Raw genomic sequence first — 26,265 nt, 5'->3', positions numbered from 1 at the left:
CGTTTTAGCCGGTCCACCGTCCGCGTGTCCGAGTGATACCATCGAATATTATTTTATCTTTGTTGTAATCATAATATTATTACCATTGTAACCACCGCCGCACGTTCACTACGTCCCGTCAAGCCATGGACCACCAACAGCAGCAGCAGCAACAGTTCTGCTTGCGGTGGAACAACCATCAGAACACGTTGATTTCGGTGTTCGACAGCCTGCTGGAGAGCGGATCGCTTGTGGACTGCGCCCTGGCCGCCGAGGGACAGTACATGAACGCTCATAAAGTTGTCCTGTCCGCCTGCAGCCCCTATTTCGCGGTAAGTCGCCGAGCGCATGTAATTTTACAGTATATATTGTTCTGAATGATCGTGTTGTGGTTGTTGTGGACGCGGCTTTGGCGTTTGTCGCCGTCGTCCGCCCGACTCTTATCGCGCCGTGTCATCCACGTTGTGGCGTGTCCCATATGTTGAGCCGCCGCGTTTTCGTTGTTTGATCGCATGGAGCACCTGTTGAGTCTGCCAGGACGTATCGATTTATTCGCCCTCGAAACTTCCAACTTTTTCTTTGTTGTCGTAGTCGTGGTTATCGTTGTTTTTGTCATTGTTTTAGCGATGGATACCTGTTGTTCTCGAAACTTTCGATGGTTTTGTTATTGCCTAATCCGCTGTTGATGAATCGAAAACGTGATTTTAAATTGGCTGTAGGTTAGAATTGATCGAAAGTTTAAGTTATTTGACGTTTTCATTAAACTGTTGTCTATTGCTAATAACATTACTCTTTACACGGACTAAAATCGTATTTTTATTATTCGGTTTTTGATTTTACGATTAAACTAACCTAAATCTTTATCAGTGTGCTGTGTAATTATTTTTATATAAAAAGTTGTGTTCACAAAATTTCACTGCATGATTATTTTTTGTTAGCTTGTAATCGTCTTAAATCATCTGAATTGTCAAATATCAAAAACTGTTTTAAAAAAAATGAACTTATGTTTTAGGTATTATTATGGTACGTACAAAATTTGTACATTCCAAATTATTTTATATTAATCTATTGATTGAACTATCCTTTCATTTAGGTTTGATTAAAAATATTTCTGTCTGGTTTATTAGACGTATTTATCTAAGTACATGTGACATACGTGTACACGAGTATATTGGTATAATATGAATGATATAGAAAATTAATCAGAATATTAAAAGTTGTTAATAGGTCCTATGAAAGGTTATCAACATCATTAAATTTAGCATACTATTTTACTATACTCTTTTAGTAGAGATGTCTCCTATGAACTGAATTGTTTCTACTTTTCTAGTTTTAATTGAGGTATTAATAAAACTATTAGAATTGAACATTTTATTTGACTGTAAAATAAATATTATAAAACGGTTTGTTCTTTTTTAAATTACCCATAGACCATATTGTTTTATGCAACTAATCCTACCTATTAGTTGGCAAATTTCTAAATATTTACACATAAAGATTTCATAAGAAATTTCATGTAACTTAAGTATTCTATGATTAACACTGATATTTTAAAAATTTCTCTACTGATTTATTAATTTATGTATTTGCTATAGAAAGCCAGAATCTTCTGAATTAAGGTAGGTATAGTCATAGCAGTAGTTATGTAAGTAAGTCTGGTTGGATGTGTGTTAAACTTGTTTTAAAAATGTATATATGCTAGGATGATGATATAAAATTGATTTTTGATGAGTAACAATCAATAATTTATTGTTAGTATTTGCTTATTGAAAAAGTTGAATTTTATTTATTTTTTAGGTTCCATAATACCATGACATCAATGTAAAATGTTCCATATTTCATGACTAAAAAAATTTCTTTTATTGGTCACTTAACAATCATTTAGGTTGCACCTTTTTTTGACTATTGACACCATAATAGTTATTTCCATATTTTTTCCTTTGTGAATTACTATACATAAGAAAAAGCTACCTTATCATTATGTAAATACAATTAAAGTTAGTTTCTAAGTAGTTAGTATATTTAAAAGAATAATCATTATTTAAAATAACACCTAGGTATTTTATTTAACAGAATATTTAATTATCAAAATAATTAATTATGTAATTTCTAAATTGTAGAATTAAGTAGGTATAATATAATCTTCATTGATACTCTATCATAGTTAATTAATATATCTACACAAAGTTAAATATAATGAGTTGAAACTAGTAGGTTACTGTATTAAAATACAATTGTAAAGGTACTCAAATTTAATATGATGTATAATAATTAATATATTTAGTAGGTAACCTTTTAGTAGTAATTTATAGATTATAGGTACAATACTAACATAAATCTTACCAAATTATTATTTAGGTAGGTATGATATATTCAACGGAAAAAGAAAAAAATTAATTTAACTTTTAAATTACTTTTTGCATTTTAAGATACAATTACTTTTTTTTATTAATATTTATATACCTAAGCACTAAAGTTTTAAGTTGAATACGTGGTCTTTACTTAAGAACATTTTTAATTGCATATTTCTGTAAGGCATTATTGGTATAGGTAATTAAATTATAACTATAGGCTATAGTTCCTATTTGCTCTGTTTTTATATATATTTGTGAGTAGTAATATATTACCTAAATACCTTTATTATCTCTATTAAACTAGCAATAATTAATTTGATGCAATATTTTTAAACAATTACAATAATATAGATTGGGTAAATTGCCTTTACATAATATTTGATGAATGTATGATGTTAACCATATTGTTAATGTTTGATTTCTTTTACTATTTTTTCATGATTGTTATGACATCATATTATTCATTCTTTAAAAAATTGTTGATTTTAAATTAAAAATTAGATCATTGCATAGTTAAACATGAGGTTATATATATAATATATAAAATAAAATTGTCTTAAATAAATATTTTGTATCAATGCATTTTATGATACATATTTATAATTGTTTTCCATGTAGGTACACAATGTTTAGTTATAATAATAATAAAATAAAAAATGTTTAGATTATATCAATGTCCGTGAGTAAATAAAAATATTAATCATTTACAAATGAATTATTGTTATTATTTTTTTTTAATTGATAAATTTAAAAGAAAACCACTGGATTTTAAATAGTTTGTTGTCATCATATTTTCTACCGATCAAATAAAATATGTTCTTTGAATTTTCTCTATGTATAACTTTATTATAATATTCTGATCATAGTAAACTTATTTGTTACTTCAGTAGTTTAGAAGAATAAAACAATCAAATCAAGTAATTATCATTATCTCTCTTTCATTGCCGTGTCAAAAAGGTTATGTTACATAGTTTTTCGGGTCGATTGTAATTTCAGATTAAATACTATTTTATTTTAGAATTTGGTATAGTAAATAAGTTGATTATTTAGAAATCAAAAACATTGTGTATACTTTTAAAATATTAGGTTTGTACACTGTTAGAACCTAGTAATATTCAAGTCTTGACACAATTTTAATTACCCTTTTATATATTTTAGTTATACTCGTAGATTTTCAATATGTTAATACTTGTTACTTTATTAGATACCAAATTATTTTATTATAATTTAAAAAAAAAATGTTGTTTTAAAACTTTAAATCGTGTTTTGTTAACTATACTGTATTCAATTTTTATTTTATTGACTCATGTTAATTATTATTGATCAGACCTTGTTAAAAAACTGAAACTATAATTTGTCCAATGATTACTAGAGCAATTATTTTTCTTAAAGCTAAAAACAGTAATTATTAGTTTTGCCTGCACCATTAAGAATTATTAAAATTTTAAACTTTATATAAATATAATTTCTAAATTTAAGAGAGATGTATTGTAGAATACATTAATTGTTCGTTATTTATTCTTAATAAAAAATCTTTTTAGATAGCTATGCACTGTATAATGGATAGGTACCTACAGTGTTAAGTAACTATTAGTTCACTTAAATTATTGTATATGGTCTACCCTACTTTTAAAAATGCATGCAATTTGCATAATTTGTTTAATTATTTATCATTACCTAACTAAGTACAAAAAGTTATTACATAATGTGATGTGGTTAACAAATATGTTGACAATTTGTTGAAAAATAATTCGTAGAAAAAAGTTTATTTTTTGCTTAATAAACTATATTTCAGAGATAAGGGAATATTTAGCTTATTTGTCATATTTGAAAATACTCTTTGTACATAATACTAAATATGTAATAAAATAATATTTTATTCTTTTATTTTTTATTTTTTTTCAGTTTAAAGGAATAAACAAAATATATTTGATGTTAAAAATTATAATAATTTTTCATCTTATTTCTCTAATGATTTTGTTTGAATAAAACATTTATGTTACCTAATTATTTGAAAGTCTGCAATTGTCAATTTGTATATGTGTTGTTATAATCTATTATTTTTTTTATTAACTGAACATAGTGTGCCTATTACCTACCTATTAATCATTGAAAATTATATTACTCATTTATGTACAAATTGTTATCCATAGAAATATTGTTAGTCAAAGTATTTGTACCTATATAAATCTTTGTTCTGAGATAATATTTTGATATTAAAACATTAGGTACAATATTTGAATTGAAGGATATGTGATAAAAGAATACTTTACAAATTAATACTATATTGATTAGTTAAATATAAGCTGTGGGTAAATAATAAATCATTTATTAATATTTCTTTTTATTTTCTCATTTTCTTTTATTATTATATTATTAAATAGTTGGGTATTGCTTTAAAAATTTAAAATAATATTCACATAAAAAATGTCATAACCGTGTAATTTATAAATTTGCATCTTAAAATTTAATATAATTTATATTTAGGTCTTTGTTGAATTACTTTTAGTTCAACTGAATGATTTAAAATAAACAAATACCGTGAAAATCTTGTTGAAAACTATTATATAACTGTGTTTAGCCTCATCTTATTATTGCCTTTCTATTTTCCATTCACTGATTTGGTACATCCAACTTTGAGTGTACTGTCAATTATAATAGAAGGCACATCACAAAAAAAGTGGCCTAGATAGTTTTTTTAAGATGTTTACTCTGTTACCTAATTTAGTATTTTAATTATTTATTTAAAAAATGCACTTACATCTATTATATGATATGTGTTTATTAAATGTGTACAGAATAAACAGAACAAATCAAATTTAACACTTACTCAGTATTTTGATTTTTTTATAGGTACTATTAAAAATGAATTTTTTAAGGAATTTATAAATGTAATAAAAAAAAGAAAATAATATGTCACACAATAGGCAATAAATGTGTAGAATATAATATATTGTTTAGCCTGTATGTGTGAGGAGAAATTAGCTCATACTTTTTTTTCTTGTTCCGGTAGACTATTGAGTGTATGACATTATTCAGACAGCTGTCTGATACACTTTGTCAACTTGACCTCTTTTATAAGATACCAGTTACAAACTATGTGAATTATTATTTAATAATAGCCTACCTACTGTGCTGGGCAGTTTGGCTCCAATAAAAGAATATCACATAACTTATTACTATTAACTTTATCTGTACATTTAATTTTAAGCGAATTACTTTAAATAATAATTATTTTTATGATTGTGTTGATTGAAATTAGTTGTTGTTTTGATTAGTTCAGAGAATTTTTTTTTTATGGTAGGCATTTTCTGATTTCACATTATACTATGCTAGTCTATTATTTTTTTAAATTTTAGCTCTGACTTGTAGGTAGATTTTTTTTGTTGGTTTTTAAAAAAGCGTGTATCTTATAATACCTATACCTAATATACTATAACATTTGTTATACTCAATTTTCTTATGTTAAGTTATACTTTAAAAATAAATGTTTCATAATTACTTAAGTCTTTTAGACTAATTTTTACTCTACTTTTTTTCTTTTAGATGCTATTAAATCAACATTTTGACAAATATCCGGTGCTTATACTTAAAGATGTAACGTATCAAGAATTGCGGTCTATGATGGACTATATGTACCGCGGTGAAGTGAATATTACCCAAGAACAGCTTGGATCATTCCTGAAAGCAGCAGAATCGTTGCAAATTAAAGGACTGACTGAAAGTAGTGGTCGATCTGATCGAAAACTAGATTCTCGAAAAAATGCAACCCGAAATATTTCACCTGGTCTGCCTAAAAAGTCTGTTACACCTAAAGTTACTGATGGTGCTTTTGATCCATCCATGACTGTCCCACCACTGCCAACCCCAACACCTATTGTACCTACTATACCAAATACAAAACGACGTAAATTAGTACAACCAGTGAAGAACTTTAGTAGTCTTGTTGTCTCACCAGTTAATCCGAGTCGCACTAATGCTAATAGTTTAGATATTAACAATACACCAAACCCCACTGCACCTAGTTTAGCTGGTGAAGGCAAGGCAAACATACCATCTCCTCCAGTAATTTCTAAACCTGTGGTGGAATCTGCAAATGTTCAAGCCGTCGAGGATAATCCAGAGAAAAAGCTCGAAGTCAATGGCTTAATAGTTGAAGATAAAGAAGAAAAGTACTGGCCTTCTAGTGGCTCGATAAGTGACATTAAACTTGAGAAAACTGATACAGAAGAAGAAGCTAGTGAAAGTGAAAATAATGTTCATTCTGATATGTGTACAACAAGCACAACTGTTAAGGTAGACTTAACATCCTCACAAATCAGCATGACAAATTTTCGGCCTGAAGAAGGTAAAAATCATTCATTAAATTAAAATGTATTGTTTCATGTTTTTGGATTTATTATTACTAAACTAATTTATGTCAAGTCATTGGCTGCCAATAATAAGTTAAAAGTTGTAAAAATGTTCAAATTTTAAATATGTTTTTCTTTTAGGTATGGAACTTACTGAATATGGAGGCATGAACATACCACCGAACATGCAGGATCAAGGTATTTTTGACGACTGTCATTTGACATAAGTTGATTCTGTATGCAAATAAATTATGTGTATTTATTACGTGTTTTCCTTAAGGTTCTTTATGGTGGAAAAACTTTGAACAAAACTCCAAATACGTGCGTACAACTCAAGCAAATCCATTCAGTTGTCAGCACTGCGGCAAGAGGTACCGATGGAAGAGTACATTGAAACGTCATGAAGTATTTGAATGTGGAGGGAAAGAGCCAGTTCATCGTTGTCCTCATTGTGAATATCGCGCCAAACAAAGTGGTAATCTAAGGGTGCACATACGCAAGTACCACACTGCGTTAGAGTAAGTTCCTAGATGCGTCATGACATCCAATGTAAAAGTTTTAAAGAGTTGAGGCTCTCTAACTTTTTTTACTTTTAATTTTTTTTTATTATTATTATTAAACAAACCTTCATATTTGCTCATTGTTGTGATTTCATGGAAACTTCATTGATCAGGGTTCAGTATTAGCTTCCAATTTATTGAATGAAATGAAACAATTATTTTCCTAATTCGTTTGAACAAATAATTTTAAGGCTCAATATCAACTCTATTGATTTTATTATGATTACAGTTATTAATTTTTATCCATTGTGTATTGTTCAATGTCCAAAAATATATTTAAATACTATGACTTAATATTGTTTCCTAAACATTGGAATTTTTATATGAATAATGTTGTCCTCATTATGTGACCAGATGTTTTTGAAACTGTGTTTTTATGTAAAATGTTATATGCATGTGTCTTATGTTAAGTTGTATTTTTTTTCTTATGTAATTGTAGGACAGTGTGCGTATTATTTTATATAATATTAATATTATGTATGCAGTATTTAAGGATTAACCGCGACACTTGTTCCTAAAATATATATAAATTTAAATGATAAACGTTAATCATTTTAACTTACATGTAAGTTTATTCTTTAGTATTAATTATTTTTATAAGTTGTAGTACTTAAGCGAATTTATCATTATATAATTACGAATTTCAAAGCTCATGAATTATTTAACGCTATGTGATAAAATGTTTTTTTCTTTTTGTATCAATGTTTTATTATATATATTTTTTTTTTACGGATATACCTCACTGTGAGCTTCCAAAGTGCCTTATGAACATGTGATTATTGAATTTTTACTTAAACTTCAGCATTCAGATTATACTCTCGTTTCTAAAACTGTTTGTACAAGTAGTGTCTTCCAAATGTTTGTTGTATTTTCAGATGTACCTACATGTTTTATTTTTTGTAAAATTTTTTTTAAATGTGCTTTGTTATATGTTAGGTTTGTATTTTTATATGATGGTTAAAACTAGTTGTCAGTAAACTACCATATTTTGGCAAAACAAAATATTGTTGAACGAATTCCACACTGTTGGGAAAATGATAAAAATAGTACAATAAGAGTTAGGTGGTTCATGTTATATGAATTTGCTCACTAAATCAAGTCTTAGGATTTTGAATAATACATATCGACTGTTAAATCGCTACGGGTCTTCATCTTATGCACCACTAGTTTTACTTAAAAAAAAAAATACTATTTTTCCATGACAATAATTTAATGTTATATATATGTATATATATAATGTATGTATTTAAATATATATTTCATCTGACTGATTTAGATCGATCTGACCATGTACAATGTTTATTATTGTATTTTTGTGTTAATAATGGGCATTTTCCTTGATTTATATTATTTACAAACTACCAACATAAAATTTCGTTTTATTATTTTGTATACGTCTATATTATGAATTTTTTGTAACGGTAAACAGGTTAGAATATGGTAAGTGCCCTATTTTTTTTATACATTTTATATGATTTATACTTAAGACTAATTTTGTTAACTATTAATTTTTGTATTATTAAGTATTGTGTTGGATTTATAATATTATTCGCTTTTTTATGAATCTATTATCATTCTTTTTTTTAGGTACCTACTTATTTAATTTTTCTATAAAATAAACTTGTAAAAATACCTATGAAATTGTGGAAGATTATTTCTGTATCTTAATATCTAAATGTCCTAATAGAAAAAAAACGTTTTCTACGATGATGATTTTGATGAAATGAAATTCAAAATAATCAGCTAGTCACACGATTACATTAATTTCGTTGGTCCAGATATGAATATTTTGAAAAGCAGTCGACGAGCGTGTGTGCGGTACAACCGGTATAATAGTAATAATAATAATATATTATCAATTTATACGGTTTTTGCGATGTATTTATGATTTCACTTGAGGCTTAAGCGTATCTGAAACGAGGAAAGCTATGCAAGCTTGTGTCGGCCACGTATTTTTCTTTGACCGAAACGAATCGCAATTGTTCACGGTCCGCAGCCACTGCAGGTCATTTACGATTTGAAATTTTTAAGGCGTAAAAAATAAAAATAAAATAAAAAAACAAAACAATAGTCCTGCGACTGATGATGATAAATTAATTGAGGAGGTTACACGTGCGAATTCGAACCAAAAAATATGCACGAGGATCTATTGTCTCGGTATTGCCCTTAATCCGTTGTATACCTACTATTAAAAGAAAATCTATTGATCGGTTTGATTTTAGATTTCCGACGTTTTCAGTAGAGCTTTATCCACACGCGTTTCTACCACAGAATAAATTAGCACGTAGTCTTACAACGCAGTTGAACTTTTCTTTCAAGTACCTACAAATAATTAACGTCCTCTCGTTTGCAGTGACAAACATGGAGTATCAATATTATTCAACAGGTTTTAAGATTAAGGGTGCTGTCTTTTTTAATTTTTCGTAATTCTATAAAATTTGAAAATTGTATTTTTTACTTCAGTTGCTAACTTAATTATATTAATTATTTTCACTAATCCACTGCCTGATACTTAATTTAGGGGGTGTTGATCTGTAAAAACGACTTTACAAGAAAAACTCACACGCCTCGCTGATGTGTCAGATTTTTTGAATGATACCTAATTGTACTTTTGTGTGTGATACCTATCTATGTGTGGGTAGTGCGGTCTTGCCCACAGACTGAGAGCTGTAGTTAGCCTGTTTAATGAGGAGAACCTAGAAAATAAAAATAATTTGTTAAAAATTGCTTTTTAAAATTTAAAATCGGCCGTCGTCTTTTGTTCTCGACAATTGTTACCGGGTCGAATACATTTATTTAATAGTACAATCGCAATTAAAAAATATAAGCCGCCAATTTCGCTACTTAAATACGTCATGTGACACTAAAAAAATGTCGTCGTCTCGCTACGTAGTTACCTACTGTAATTATTGTAACCGTTAAATCGGATTCACATCTAGGTACTTCGTACGAGGGCGTGGTAATTATGGTTACAACTGGTAACCATATCAATGTTAAAGTTTAGTCAGTTGTTGGTGTACTCTGTTGCAACTTGGTTATAGCATGCCAGACATGCGATGTCCAATCACAATGCGATTTGGACGACACGACACACGACGTAGCTCAGTAGCTGTGAATCCGGCTTAACTATACTTTTATTTCGTAACACATACATGTATACTTTGTACAATATCCGCGGTTTTGGCATTTCGGCACACATTTATTTGTAATTTGTGTATAATATATTATAAAAAGGTAAGGTTAAAGTAAATTGATAAAAAAAAAAAATAAAACTACATGTACCTACCTACATGGTCACATCATGGATATACAGGCGAGAGGAATCTATAAAGTAGGTAATCATTAATTACTAGGTACTCATTACTCATTAGTCATTACTAATGACTCATTAGTATAGGGCTAGGATTTCTATGCATTAATATATTCTATATTCATCTAATCCGCAATACATTGGTTGACAGTAATGTCCATGATTTGGCTCATATACAGAATTTAATACCTAGAACAGTTTATATTTTGCATATTTTTGCATATTTTAATCATAATTTATAGGTACCTATCTATAACTGCATGTTTAGAGTTTGAATATATTTGAAAAAACTTATGTAAAAAATGTACGTATTCATCTAACGAAAATCCATAATAATTGATTTATTTGCGGATAAATAGATGTACCTGTACTATTTACCTGTATTATTTATTAGCTCACGACATGGTTGACTACAAAGAATACAATTTTATCATGGACCCGTATTTGCCGTATAAATCTACCTTCAAAATTTAATATTTTGTCAATGACATTTAGTGTTACATTTATGAAAACGATTTCTAAGAATTCATCAAGTTCAAAGTGAAGAAGTTAAAGATGATATTTGTTAAATAATTTTTAAAACTAATGGTCAAAATACTTAATTATATTATTTATAATTAATTTTAAATAAATCTATAAAATGATTGATAGAATTAAATTTTTTTTCTCCACATTTTTGCATGCTTTAAGAAATCAAATGCGTATTTTATCATTTTTTATTGCATATAAATCCAAACCCTACTCATTAGTTACCTATGAAAATACCTTGTTAATATTGTTTACAAAAATAAGTTGGTAACATAATTAGCTTAATTTGTCTATTGGCCAATGATATTTCAACCTTCTAAATAGTGAGATTTCCTGGAATATAGTTATAGGCTACATGAGAGAGAGAAGAGTGGAGGACATTAAAAAGATAACAGGTTTTTTATGGTTTTGTAGTGCTCGGTTTGCCATGGTATGTAATATATTGTAGAAGTATTGTAATAGAGATGGCCATGCAAGAGTTCAGTCAATCCGCTCGGGTACCTACAGTTAGGTGTAGACACTACCTTTTAAATATTGATAAAAATTCTAGCTGTAGCTGGAGTGTATCGAAAAATAATTACATAACGCAGCCCGAGATAAGCAAGCGAGAGAAAACAGTAAAATATTTTACATATAATATATTTATTAATGAATGCCATAATAGGCGGTAGGTAGTGTAAATAATATTAAAATTTAAAAGTAAAAAGTATCTGTCGCCAGGCGCGTATACAAGGGGGGGGGGTTCTAGCTGTACACCCCCCCACCGAAATTTCAGGAAATAAGTGTTGTTATTTTTTAGTTTGGTTTTATTTAATTTCCCGCATTGCAATCGTAATATGAATTACATTCTCGTTTAGTGCTCTATCAGTATCTACAATCGTCAATTGATACATTACATTGATATTGACGAAGTCATTAACAGATTTGCAAGACTACCACGAAAATTAGATTTTATATTATAAAAAATACATGTTTTAAAAATAATTAAAATTTTTTTAATAATTACATTTTTTATGAGAAATAAATAGTACTATAGTCTATAATTGAAATTATGTAAACTTTCTGTTAGGTTATAGGTTAGATTAAATTATATAAGTACGAAAATTACAACCAACTCTATTTAAATACTTTGAATACTGTTACATTTTCTGCTGACTCTAAAAATTCCATTTGTTAATACTATTACTACTATAATTATATTATGTACTATATGTATTAGGTACATAGTGCTGAGGTAATATTAATAAATATAAAATATATCACTCACTCACTTACCACTTACGACTGACACAACGACAACGATGATGATAATACATGCTGTCGATTAAATTATCTATACCAAACTCCTTATAAAAAGAAACAATAATATGCACTGGAGAGATCGGTAAAATATATTGACGACGACGTTGTTGAACGTTGGTGGAAATGTATTATGTATACACTTAGAACAGGAGCTATACAAAGGGGATGTGAGGGAAGGGCTCCTCCATTTACCTAAAAAAAAAAATGTTATGAGGAAAACACATTTTTCAAAACCATGTTTTGCAGTAAGATTTTTTATACTCATCTCCACCACCCAAATAAAAATTATTTATATGCCACTGACTTGGCGGTTTTCGGCTAATTGCTGAGAAGATGTGCGGTCATAGAATTTTCGTACACGAAATGTTTTGAAAATATATCATAATATAGGTACTAATATTAATATGAGATATTCATTTGGTATTTGGGAAGACGGATCAGACGGGCATACCACTACAACATTGGTACGATAACAGCTAAAATTCTCTTAGAAAACGAATGCTGTCTCCAAAGGTGAAGATTATACACAACTTGAACTAGTTTTTAAGCAGACATTTTAGAGTTAGAAAGTTGAGTTGTATGTGTTGACTCTTAACTTAGAGGTACTCTAGGTGTGGCGTCGTTACCGATCCTACAATGATCGGCGGTTGTCGGCAACGACTCGCGTGTTATGTTGTAGACAGGAGCGGAATGGGTTACCCAAGCAATAAGCATATGCAAAATAATATCGCGTCAGATAATTCTAAGGTGCTTATGACACCGATCGACAGAATATATTGAACAATACAAATATCAAATTAAATAATAATAATAAATTAACTGGTGGTATAGGGCGCCCAGGAATAATTACCAATACACACATATATATATAAATAACAATATCGGTTCACAATATAGTATAAAATTACAGTAAATAATGATTTACAAAAAATAAGGACGACTTGGTTCGTTACAACTTGCCCGACGATGCCCGTAGCCTGGTCGATGATGGCAGATTCCGGTGTGTGGCACAAAGAGACAGCAAATACGCAAGAACGGTGGGCGGACAGATACGTGTGTCGGGCCCAACCGTTGGCAAAAGACAAAAACGGAAACCTTGTCGGTCAACGGTCTGGCTATCGCCAGACGAACTGTCGTCGGACACTGGAGGGGGGAACTTGCTAGAGTCGCTTTTATCTCCGCTACCCCGTGATGCCAGAAGAAAAATGTGTATGTATATATTATTATATGGCCGAATCGCTCCGCGCTCGAACACTAGGTATAGTAAAATAAAATTCAGCATAAAAACAACTGTTATCAGAGATGTCAAGGAGAATATTTTTATTTAGAATTAGAAGACATCATATTTTTGATAATTTTTTAAAATATAAACTATTAAAAAGATAAAAAAAATAAAAAAAATAAAAATTCATCATAATAATATTGTATAATGAGCAATGGAAATAAAATATTAACAATCTATTTCTTATGTAGTATGCACCTAAAATTGTTATTATCAATAAACATGGTGAAATTATTTGTTTTTTTGTCAATTGTATTAAAAACCACTTATACAGCGTTAATATTAATATAACATTTAATATTAATTTAACAGATAACTTTTTAAGCAAATTGAATAAAAAAAATGTTACAGTAGTAAATAAAGTAGATGAGCTAATTATAATTCAGTTAACTATAGACTATAGTTAATGCTCACTTTTGATACTGATTTAGTGATTTCATATAAGTGTTGGTCTTCATGATGAACAAGTCACGTGGGTCAAGAGTCATTTTAGGTAACCTAGTATAACACTTAGGTACCAAAATACCGGTAAATTTACGACAGTAAATATCATATAATTTCTGGACGGCGCGTTAAGTAGGCAATTTAGGGCCACATTACTTGTATTATAAAGGATGTAGTCTCCTATATCTAGTAATTTTATATTTTAGTTTCGATATTGGTACTCAGTTATCAACCGAAAATCATAAATCACAATAATAATATAGTTTTAGCTGCCGAATAATAAGATTAACTCAGGATCTGTCGTACCGTTTGTACAACTACAAATTTGTACCGTTTGTACAATTAATATAATAATAATATTATGCATAATATGATAATAATATATTATAATTATAATAGAAAATTATTGGACCGACGCGCAACGGCGTCCGCACGTATCCATCTATATTATATTATTATTTATGGTTGCATAGGCACAATTGGGAGGCTTAGGGAGTATTAGCAGTTAGCACCCTCTAAGTTGTTTTGAATAAGTGTTATTAACACTTTTTAGTGTACTCTAGAAGTACCAACTTAGCAAACATTTAGGATAAAACATATTTAGCGACACCAGAACGTAATTTATATGAAGCGTTCAATCAATATTTAATATACGTAATTATTGCTGCATCTAATTTGGAAAAACTAGATAAACAATACAATTTTAAATGACATGATATTATGTACAAATTAAAAATAAAGTCATTAATTCTTAAGAGGACGCTACACCCACACGTATTGTCTCTGCCTTTTTATTATATTTTAATGAGAGTTATGAGTATTTAAAAATTGTAAATTGTTTGTACAACCTGAAATACTCATAACTCTCTTTAAAATTAAAATATAATAAAAAGTTCTTGAGAAGCCATCCGTAACAATCTTACCTTTAATTTTAATAAGAGGTCAATTCACTCTAATTTTTAAGCTAACTGAGCTAAACGTGATCTGCTTAACGTAAAATTTGATATGTTACGCTCTTGTAATATGGGGACAACACATGCGGGTATATTCTTACTCTATGGGGTATAGCGTCTTCTTAAATACAATTTTTTTTTAGTGATCTTTGGCTTCAGCCATAAGGGCTATTAGCCTCGCATGCATTTTATTTTATTTATTTTTGGTAACAATTCGACTGCAATAATATATAGTTATTATAATTATTTGTTTGTGTTTCTCTAAATGTATTTCTTCATTTCTATGCTCCTGAGGAATGACATGACGTTTACTGGCTGACAGTCGGGTCCGATTATTTCATACCGTTTTTCAGTATATTATGTGTTTCTCTTTCATCTTAATTCGATCTGTATTCTGTCATCAGATGTCTTACAGTACGTACAGTAAGGGTAACTCCACGTGAGCCGCATTCCGTAGGTTGTTAGGTTTTCATGAGTCGGTTTATTATTGTTTTTGTATTTATTAAGGTTCTAAATTGTGACCAGGGATTTATACTTTGTCTATTCTCGCAATTTAGTGTTTCGGTTTGACTATTGATTTTGCCAAATATCCTGTGTGATTAACTATTTTGTATTTTATATTTATTACTAATGTAATATTAGTTATAGGTACGTGTATTATTATTTCGGCGTATCTGTTAATTAATTTTTCAAAAACACATACAATTTTAAACAGAAATCATTACATTTTATTGTATGTATAAATATGTATGTATGGAAACGTTATTGATACTTGCGATTGATTGCATACGATAATCAGTTATCAGCTTATTTCAATTATTACACTTATTTAGTAAACTAGTTTTACTACTTTTTTAACTAGTTTTTATAACAGAAGTCGCGTAGACTTGAACGTTTGATTTACAATTAAGTTCGAGTATCGTTGAATAATTATGAAAATAAATTCAATAAAAAAAATTATATCATAAAAATAATTTCGCAACAATGATGATAAAAGTTAACGACAAATAAAACGATCTAATCAAAATAAAATATAATAATATGTAGCGGTGGTTAATGATTTAATTAACTATTAAGACATTATAGTTACTTTAGTTATAATTTTTAACGACGTCGTTCCTATTATAATAAATTGCGTATATTGTAAATTTACTCGTATCTATATTTACTTTGGATTATGCATATAAGTACGCGTTAAAAATTAATTTAATTTTTTTCAATTATAACTTTTTTGTTTTGGACGTTGAGGACGACATCGTGTTGTTATTGTACTTAATACGACGTCTTTTATCAATCGACAATTATAAAATAGTATATATAGATCTATTTTTAATTAAAATGGTCTTTAAAATTAATTAAATAAAGGCTTATGATATTTGACCTTCACATTACTACGTTTATTACGATAATTCTTAAAATACATTACTCATATCCTTAATTGCTTGTCATTAATAATAATTAATATAATATAATATACTTCTGACTTTTGATTCCCAATTTCGTTATTGTGATCTTTAAACGTTACTTTATAGTTTATTGTGACTCAATACATTTAGAGAAATTGTACATAAAATTAAAATGAGATTTAATCCAACAATATTGTATTACATATTTACATGATAATTAAATAAAATAGCATAGGTGTATTAAATAAAACGAAGTGAATAATTGGGTATATTACAATACATTATATTTTATTGTTTTGTATTTCGTGTGCCATCTATATACGAAAAATATTAGTTTTCGTCAACGCATGTTTAAATATAACTATGTAGCAGCTACTAGATGGCAGCACCAAATTAGAAAATAATACTATAGTTGTTCACACAAATACCTATGTAGGAAAAATATATTTTCGAAGTGGCTGGAGCGTGACGTGTTTGAAGGAGTAAATTTTAAACAATTTACAAATTGATTAATTTCCTTTTAACAAACGTGCATTGTTAAATCTCTACATTGATAAATAGTTTATTCACATTATTAATGGAATTTCGATTGCACCTATTTGGTTGTTGGTAGGCAAGTGTATTTTAAAATTACTTTTTAATTATTTTTGTAGGAAACTATTTAAACGGAACCTGACTTATCTGCAACAGACTTACTCAGTTTTAACCTATAATTTAGGCTTCATCGGAGACGACTGTCTTATTTGTACCCATAAATCAAATCATAACTATCATATTCATTAGTTATCAGTTAAGTAAATAAATCGCAGGTATACGATTTTTGAATTCAAATTATAGGTTAGCATACATAGCACTGTTTCTTTTTCAACTGAGTTCTATACATCTAACGACAATGTCGTATCGGAAATTATATTTCTATAGAAAGTAGAAATTGTGAATATATAATTCACCTTGTTCACCTCTCTTTTGTTTAATGTTTAACAAAACTTCCTTATATATATTTAATTAATAATATGAATATTTTAATTGTATATAATGTTATTATAAATATCTCTCTTTATATACAGGTGTTTTATAATATCTGCAGGCCGTTTAAAAATATTCAACAGGTTTGTTACTATTTTAATTAATAATACATTTATAATGATGAAACTTTAAAAGTTAACTGTCGGCCGGTTCCTCGGGTATACACATTTACCATAAAATTATATAATATATAGTGTGAAAAATTACCGACAAGCACTCATATACACGTTATTATCGAGTGCTAACATGTTTCATGTAATTTATTGATTATAAAGTGTATTGAGAATATTTATAATTTATTATGCATTGCAACACTTTAAAACTAGATACAACCTTCTAACTAACAATCGCGATGTAGAACAATAATTAGACGGTTGGTAAACTGAGAGTTGTGAGTTGTGACCTCGGTGTTTTAACATAATTTAATTAGCTCAACTAAGCTTCACAGTGTAAAATGAACTTATACACATAAGTTAATTTAAAAAATACATTTATTCGTTTGAAACATAGCGTTTATATATAGGCAATTGTAAAGAGTAGGTATATCGAAATAATATTATAATGTTTAGCCAATGTAGGTATTAATTACTTAAGTAATTGTTTCCGAGCTTTCCTTTACTTATTTCTTATTGTTCAACAATTGATACACTATGTATACAATATTACTACATTCATGCAATATACATAATGTAAAATTATAAAATATTATAGTTAAAATAACTACAACAATTTTAGAAAAAAAGTTCATAGTACCTACCTATAATATTTATTATTATTATTTATTTGTTTTAAATGTAATAAACTAATAGAAATTTATGTAGGCACTTACCCAAAAGTTATAATGCATGACCACGATATCTAACTCTTAAACTAAATCGTTGTGTATGGTGCAGGCATAATGATGTATACTCATAAGTCATAGGCAGTAACCTTAAAGTATAGTATGTCAGTAGTACAGGTTAAACTGTACGAGTTAAATTGAAACAAACGTATACCATTGACAATAGTATAATATCGATGTGTTACCTAGTGATATATTATAATATCATATAATATAATATGATTTGAGTATATTACCAATTCGTTGAGTTGAAACATACTTTAATACAACAGCATTATTATAATATAGGTATCGACGAACGTATATTAGTTTTGATCAGAAAATCGATTTCACGCAAATGAAATAAAATAGCTAACTTTGTTCGAACTGAAATTTATTATATTTTAACCGTGTGCTATACTTTATTATATAACCGGTGTCAAAGCGGGTAATGTTGAATTTTAATCATATTAAACGTTTTAGTTGCGGTTGCGGCGATTCATTCGTTCAGGAAAACAATTTGATTTAAGAGGGCGATATTAATACCACAAGTATATTTATGCGATAGGTGCACACAGACACAGACGAGCTCAAAAATGCGTTGGAAGCGAATTTTCCGAGCGTCAACTGCATAGTATGCAACAGCGTCCGAGCAGTGCAGCATGGTTTATGACAGTGCATAATACTACACGATCCGATGTTGTATTGATTATTTTCAATTTCAATACAACACCCAACAGGTCGTTAAAATAACACTCGCGCGGAGACGGTGTGTTCTCACGCAGTCAGACACCTGTACGAGTATATATATCCGAGTCGCCGTGTATATTATATATATTTTATATATATTATATACATGACCAATTAACCAGCGGACTGGTTTCGTTTGGTTATTTTAAATTACAACTAATATCTACGGCGATGATTTATCGGTCGCGGTGCGTTGTGCATGCACTCTAGTTGAGATAAATAAACGATATAAATACCCGCGAGAGGACGATAGAACCGCGACCGAGTAATTGGGGAAAACACAATAATTACAAACGTAGGAGTGTGTGAAAACGAAAAAGAAAGAATAAAACGCGTACTTACTGTCAAACGGGGTTGTTTTATCGAATCAGTTTTAAAATGTAATTAGAAATTGTTATTGACGCGTAAACATGCAGTATATGTATGAGGCGATTAATTCAACAGTATAAAAGACACCCGCGTGATCTCTAAGAGGTAATATGTCTTGTAAATGGTTTGAATTCGTTAAAAATCAATATTTTTGAATGTATTGAATATGTACAATATTATCAATATTCTATGAAGTATCTAGTAAGTAGTAACTACAATATTATGTTTATGTAACTTTTGAGATAATGAGTGTTAACTATTAAAATGATTGCAGTAGCCTCTTGCATAAGATACGATTCTTTTAAAACTTTATAGTCTATAAAGAAGCCCTACTTAAAAATTTGAGCCTGGGGTTAATTTTTTGGTGAGAATCCTCAATCTAAATTCTAAATTCTAAATTCAGTGGTTTTTGCTATATCGAATTTTTATAGTTTTATGCTTTAAGATTATAAAGCCTCCTTAGCCCCCTCCCCATAATTAGGACTCTAGCTATAGGTTTGGTAGTTGAAAAATCTTACCAATTAATTAGCTGTGTCTTAATTATAATTTCTGTTTAATAATATCACAACGTCATAAAATATTGCTGTATACCACTGGACTTTTATTTTTTCCCCTATACTTGAGTTTCACCCTGGGAGCAAGTTTGGGCGGCGGTCGTAAAATTATTACCTATATTATAGATATTGTAATGAAATCCAATTGTATACATTTTTTTAAAAATTGTTTATTGTATTAATTATTGTATTAATTATTGTATCACTATATTATATTAGTGGGGCGAACATTACGGTTTTTAATGTAATTATATTGTACGTACACAAATTAGGTATACTCACTCTAAAGAATCTATAAAATAATTTCATTCTGTCTACGATTTTGTAGAGAAAATAATCGAATGTGGACGATAACGATTAAGACTACCGCAACGTGTTCGTGTGGTAATACATATCATTATAACATTGCATACTGCAGTTATGTTGCGTGACAAACGAAATCGGCTGTTATCGTCACGAGTACAACAATAATATTAATTGTAAATGATAATATTTTGAAAAGAGTAACCCGATCGTCTGCGATATCATTTTTACGCGAATATGGGTAGATGGTTATTACTCATTAGTTATAACTATCGCGTAGGAGAGGTATTACGAAAAAGTATGGACAATGAGTGGTCAGTACTATACCTGATTATGTTGTACAAAGATAAACCAAAAATATATGCATCTAGATTCTATTGGTAATATAACAAATAATTCATTGCAATTTTATCTAGATAAGATTAATTTTCATTAATTATATAGATAAAAAAAAAGATACTTAAAAAATTGCTTTTGTAAAATAAGCATTTTTGCTATACACACAATATAATATATAATATTGTATAAGTTTAAATCTTCTGTGTTTGTAACAGAAAATAAATTATATTCATTAATATACTACAACACAACTGTAATCTGTATGGTTATACATAAATATTTAAATAAGAACTAAAAGACATGAAAATAAAATAGAGTAAATAAGCAAGTAGTCTTAAGACGTAATAGCTATAAAAAATTAACTCTTCCACCAGGAAAAAAATGCACGCTGTAGGTATATGATGAATATAAGTTTATGAGTTATAAGTCATAAGTATTTAAATTTTAGAGCAGAGTTAAGGGCGGAGTAGAGGACCGACATTACTAGGGTAACCGCGTATACCACTCCACTCCACTCCACTCATCAGAACTTTAAATATCTACTTATAACTAATAAGTAATAAGTACTATTCATTCTAAATTCGAGTTTTTGAATCGAAATACTTGGAAAAATATTTTGATTGGTAATATGAAATTAAAACTGTATGTTGTCATTCAAAAAAGTAAAAAACTCAAAAACAGTTATAAACAGAATAAAAAAGTAGTTTTTTTTAACGACTATAGAAACCGTGTAAAAATTTTTTTTCAAAAACATTTATACTTTTTGAAAATATAATGAGTGTTCAACGTGGAAAAGAAACAACAGGTACCTGTATATGTTATGATATTCCCGGAATATAATATATTATACGATTATTATGTTACCCATACGTCGTGTTATAATATGTGTACGATTTCTCGTCGCTTTATTTCAATATTATTGCCGACTTATTGAGCATACGACGCGTTACATATTTTATTGTTTATTGCCCCGAGATAATGAACATACTCGTATTATTATTACTACTATTTCCGAACGCCTGTTGCACGCGTGCAGGACCACTATGTACGACGTGCCCGTGCAACTTTTCACACCGGAAATGATCTTTCATATACCGCGGCGTATACCAGCGCAATATCGGGGTATACCGGACAGCTGGTATATTATAACCGTGGCATTTTCTCGCCTTGTACCTACCTATAGTAATAATAATAATAATAATATGATGTACGATTATAATTATTTATCAGACGCGCACCGAAGATATCGTTCGCATATAATAATATTATTTTAATATTTCGCACACGCTCGCGCGATATGCGCAGTGCAGTGCTTGTCGCACTATGTTATAATAATAACATTATAGTATACGATGATGTACCTGCGGTCTGCGATGTGGCCTGCTGTACCTTATAGCTACAGCCCGTCCACATAAAAAATGTGTATATTAATGTTAAATTTAATATATACCAGTAGGTTTATGCGGAAAGTCACCTATATATAAAGGCGGCGGTGTATACACATACGATTTTTCTCCACGAATGATTTATCGACGACCGGACCCGAGGCAAAAATCGAAATTCAACGATATGTAGTTGATTAATAATAATTATCGCATTATTATTATTACAACGTTGCAAAAATCTGCAGACGTGCAGGTTGTCAGATAAAATGTTTGGAAGTCTCACTCTGTTGCAAGTATACAATATAATAACACCTGCTGTAACTATATATAATATTATATACTTGCAGAACTCTATGCAATCCTCGCTCCTATATATATATTATATATACCATGTACAAAAGCGGTCGGTGCACTAAAATCAAACCGAACTCCGTCGGCTAATTCAATATAAAATATGTAAATAATTAATGTACATCATATAACACTAATGAAACATAATATTATATTATAGGGGTGAAATCGATAAAAGGGCTGCAATATAGGTAACCTACAATTTGCAGTAGAGAAAAAAATCGTTTGTATGTAGTTATAATATTGTTATACGTTTTAAATAAGTATACACGTATACCTATTTATGTATATATAAAATTTAAAAAACCTTTAAATGGGTTTTAAATTATTACACACGCTTATAAGTGCAATCCAATTTTCTTCGTAAATTAATTTCTGAATGCACCGGTTGTCCAGATTTACTTTGTTTAATCAATTCGTTTAATTCTAGAAATCAAAAGCCCTTTTATCCTATTTTTCAGATAAAAATTATTCAGTCAAACTGACCTGCTAATCTGCTAGTGATTGCAGGCAATACTTTTAAATTTTAATTATATCTAGCCTTTGGCTTAGTTTTCTATTTTATATAATTGTCTCCATTGACGTATTATTCTATTCTGTGCAATCTTTAATATTATGTATTTTATTTTTTCTACATCGCTGTATTGACTAATTTTATATTAGGTAGTGTGTGATCTTATTACTGTTTCTGTAAATCCATAATGTATAAGGACATATAATCCGTTAAATTAACCAATAAATAAATAAATATTATAGGTTCCCAAATTTGGACGTACAAAACTGTCCTTAAAAAAATGCACCGTCCTTAAATGCAGTTGCAGTTTAATTTGTACTTACCAGTTGCATTAATATTATGGTAAGTTATCAGAAAAAATTAACGTACGTCCATTGTAGTGTTGGAGGTGGGAATTATTTACACATGTCGGTCGTTCGTTTTCTATTCTCGTTCATCAATCAATCAATCGCGGTGTTTTTAATACAGTGTTAATTTTCAAACGAAGGTACCTATCTACATATATTAGTTTATTATTATGATTTTTTTTTTAATACAACGGACATGACGATAAAATATTTTAATTGACACACAAAAGTATAAAGTTTTTCAAACCCGAATTATAATGACCGTGGTTTAAAAAACAATATGATCATAATACATGGTTTGTGTAATTGTCAGAATGATTATAATTCATAATAATTTATTATTTATTATGTTTAACTACTATATATTCGTTCAACAAAGTTACGAAACTGCTCACATTGTGTAATTAAATTAAATGATTATTTTATTTTTCAACTAGATATCTGCGGGAATCATCTGTTTAATAGTTGTTTAGTTATGACGTAATAACAATATGTATTATGCATTCAGAATGCAGATATGCATAAAAAATTGCACTGAAACAAAAACACGTTGGCTGAATTATTGGAACTTTTATTTTATAACTATTAGCAATATTCACTTTTATGTTTTTGTATAATATTTAATGATATCGATTTCGTTTCAATGTCATCAGATCCTTGAATAAACTCAAAATCAAAAGTCAATATAGAGATTGTCATCGGCTTCGTGAGCACAAGGATATTATTATATCGAATTAAAGGAGATATTTATATGATTTTGGTGAAATATGGGAATTTAAATTTTTAAATTACATTTTTTTCGCAGAATGGTTAAATCAAAAGCACTAAAAATCTGGATAATGCGTAAATATGTTCAAATAATTAAAAACCTTGAAATATGCTAAATACAATTTTAAATACGTATTCCAAACGGAGTCTTTATTTTTACAATTTACTGAACTCTATCCAAAAAACCATTGGTTAAAATCCTCAAACCCATACAGTACTTAAAATTCAAACGGATTTAGTGTAGTGGCACAGCGCGGAGATGTTTCCAACAAAATATTGGTCTTTTATAATACTTGCCTGGTACGAACTTTTAATATATCTACTTAGTATTTCATTAATAAATTGAAAATAAAACCATTTTTTCATATTTAATATTGAGATTAATGTGTAATACTATATTAAAATACATCTTGATAAATGAGTATGCCTATAATACGGCTATACTACCGAGTCAGAATTTTCCACTGAAATGCTTACATATAGCTGTAAGTTATTACTATACACTGTGGTACCGAACACGTAATTCAAGTAGTTCAACATTGAACCGTCTTAAAAGTTGAGCTTGTATAATAAAATAATGTGCTTCCGAGTCTATCTGCTATTATTTTACTAAACATAAAAATGTCATTCAATTATTTATATATTATAATATTAAGCCCGTTATATTTTAATTTTAAAGCAAGTTATGAGTATTTTAAAATTGTAAATTGCTTGTACATCTTAAAATACTCATAACTCGCTTTAAAATTAAAAATTCTCTGATATCCTCTTAAAGTATTTTTAGAAAAAATAACTACGAGTTCTACAATAATAACACGTGACTGCAGAGAGTACATGAACATTTTACTTTCGGTTGTTACTTGTTAACTAGTTAACTACACTATCTATAACTATGTAAGTACTACTGAAATAGTCGAATGTTATTTCGAATACTGCGGCCGTGCGAACTGCACTCAAACTGCTCTTATAATATATTGTACTCATCATAACAATGTCGTTATGCCCAGATATTAATACATGTCCAGTGTGCAGTGCATGTGCGTAATTGAGTACAATTTTTTATTTGTTCATTACCTATACTCTCGTTCGGAACAATATCACGTTCACGTACCTAAACCTAGGTATACTCACATGATAAACCGCAGAGCCTCGTCCCCGGGGCTATTGGCTGTAATAAATATAATCACTCGTAAAGGCCAAGTACGATATTATTTTGTTAGGTATACATATCCTCGTCCCGAATGTACAGCAGAACAAAATAAAATTATACAGGTACGGCACGGCGGTAGAGCGAGAAAAATAATGGTCAATCAATTAAAATTCCATCAAATTTTTAGTTTTTTTTCCCGGCAAATCTCCCATTGGTAAAAAAAATAATATGTCTACCTCGTGCGATGGTTCAACCATGTGAGTGATACAACCTGTTGCGCCTATTATACTAAGTATATTATTTCACTGTGGCGTGTACTATGTTATAATATAGACGGTTTAAAAATATATACATTTCAAAGAGTTGCAGATTAATCATTCAGCTTTGGAGTGGAATTCCTTTTATTTATTATTTCTTTTTTTTTTGCAAAGTGGTATAAATCGTTTAGTCGTTTATTTATGAGGGATATTATAATATAGGTAATATAATAATGCGTATTATGTTTGATTTAATCTCTTTAAGTTATTCATATTATATTATATTAGTACGAGACTTTATTTTTCAAAGTTAAACGACGATTTTGTTCAAAATGTGAAATGCATTTGTAAATGTGTACAATACTCGATGATTAATAGTTCCGAGTTGATACTATTTCTAACTTGTTTTTTTATTAAATAATATGAAGTATATTATATAGCTACTTCGCTTTGTTGGTACGTTCAACCGACTGAGGTGTACCTACAATATTATTAAGTAGCTATCAGGAATCTAAATATGTTCATTGTTCAGCATACTAACAAAAGTTGCATACCTTGTCGATGAAGTCGTCTGCGAACACTTATGGGTCTACTCCAAGAGAAATTACGTAAAATATAAATGTCATATTTTGATGAAAATCGTCGGTGTATATTATATTATGATCATCACTCGACGAATGGTGGTTCAAATCACATTTAAGTCGTCGAAGATTTGATTTAATTTTTGGCAATGTAAATAGATATAGTTTGAGACGTGTATCTATTGTAACCTATCTCTACATACATATTTCAGTGCATGTGTATGCGTGTGTGTGTGTGTGTGTGTGTGTGTGTGTGTGTGTGTGTGTGTGTGTGTGTGTGA

The 26,265-nt window shown here is 29.0% G+C and overlaps 1 protein-coding gene across 1 annotated transcript; it reads left to right on the top strand.

The window, feature by feature from the left end:
* The first annotated feature begins 125 nt into the window (after positions 1-125).
* LOC111037918 (zinc finger and BTB domain-containing protein 18-like) lies at positions 126-8,441 on the top strand. Its single transcript, XM_022320766.1, has 4 exons — positions 126-311; positions 5,880-6,681; positions 6,827-6,883; positions 6,966-8,441. Exons 1-4 carry the CDS (start codon positions 126-128, stop codon positions 7,205-7,207), a joined length of 1,287 nt encoding a protein of 428 aa, XP_022176458.1. The 3' UTR covers positions 7,208-8,441.
* The last annotated feature ends 17,824 nt before the right edge of the window (positions 8,442-26,265 follow it).

Source organism: Myzus persicae, unplaced genomic scaffold (genome assembly GCF_001856785.1).
Source record: "Myzus persicae strain clone G006 unplaced genomic scaffold, MPER_G0061.0, whole genome shotgun sequence".
NCBI classification, from domain to species: Eukaryota; Metazoa; Arthropoda; class Insecta; order Hemiptera; family Aphididae; genus Myzus; species Myzus persicae.
The sequence above is the reverse complement of the archived record's forward strand: the minus strand, read 5'-3'. Positions and strand labels throughout refer to the sequence as shown.

Coding starts and splice junctions, on each gene's coding strand:
- LOC111037918 (XM_022320766.1), top strand. CDS start 126: ATGGACCACCAACAGCAGCAGCAGCAACAGTTCTGCTTGCGGTGGAAC. Junction 6,682..6,826: donor AAATTTTCGGCCTGAAGAAG/GTAAAAATCATT, acceptor TTTTTCTTTTAG/GTATGGAACTTACTGAATAT. Junction 6,884..6,965: donor ACCGAACATGCAGGATCAAG/GTATTTTTGACG, acceptor GTTTTCCTTAAG/GTTCTTTATGGTGGAAAAAC.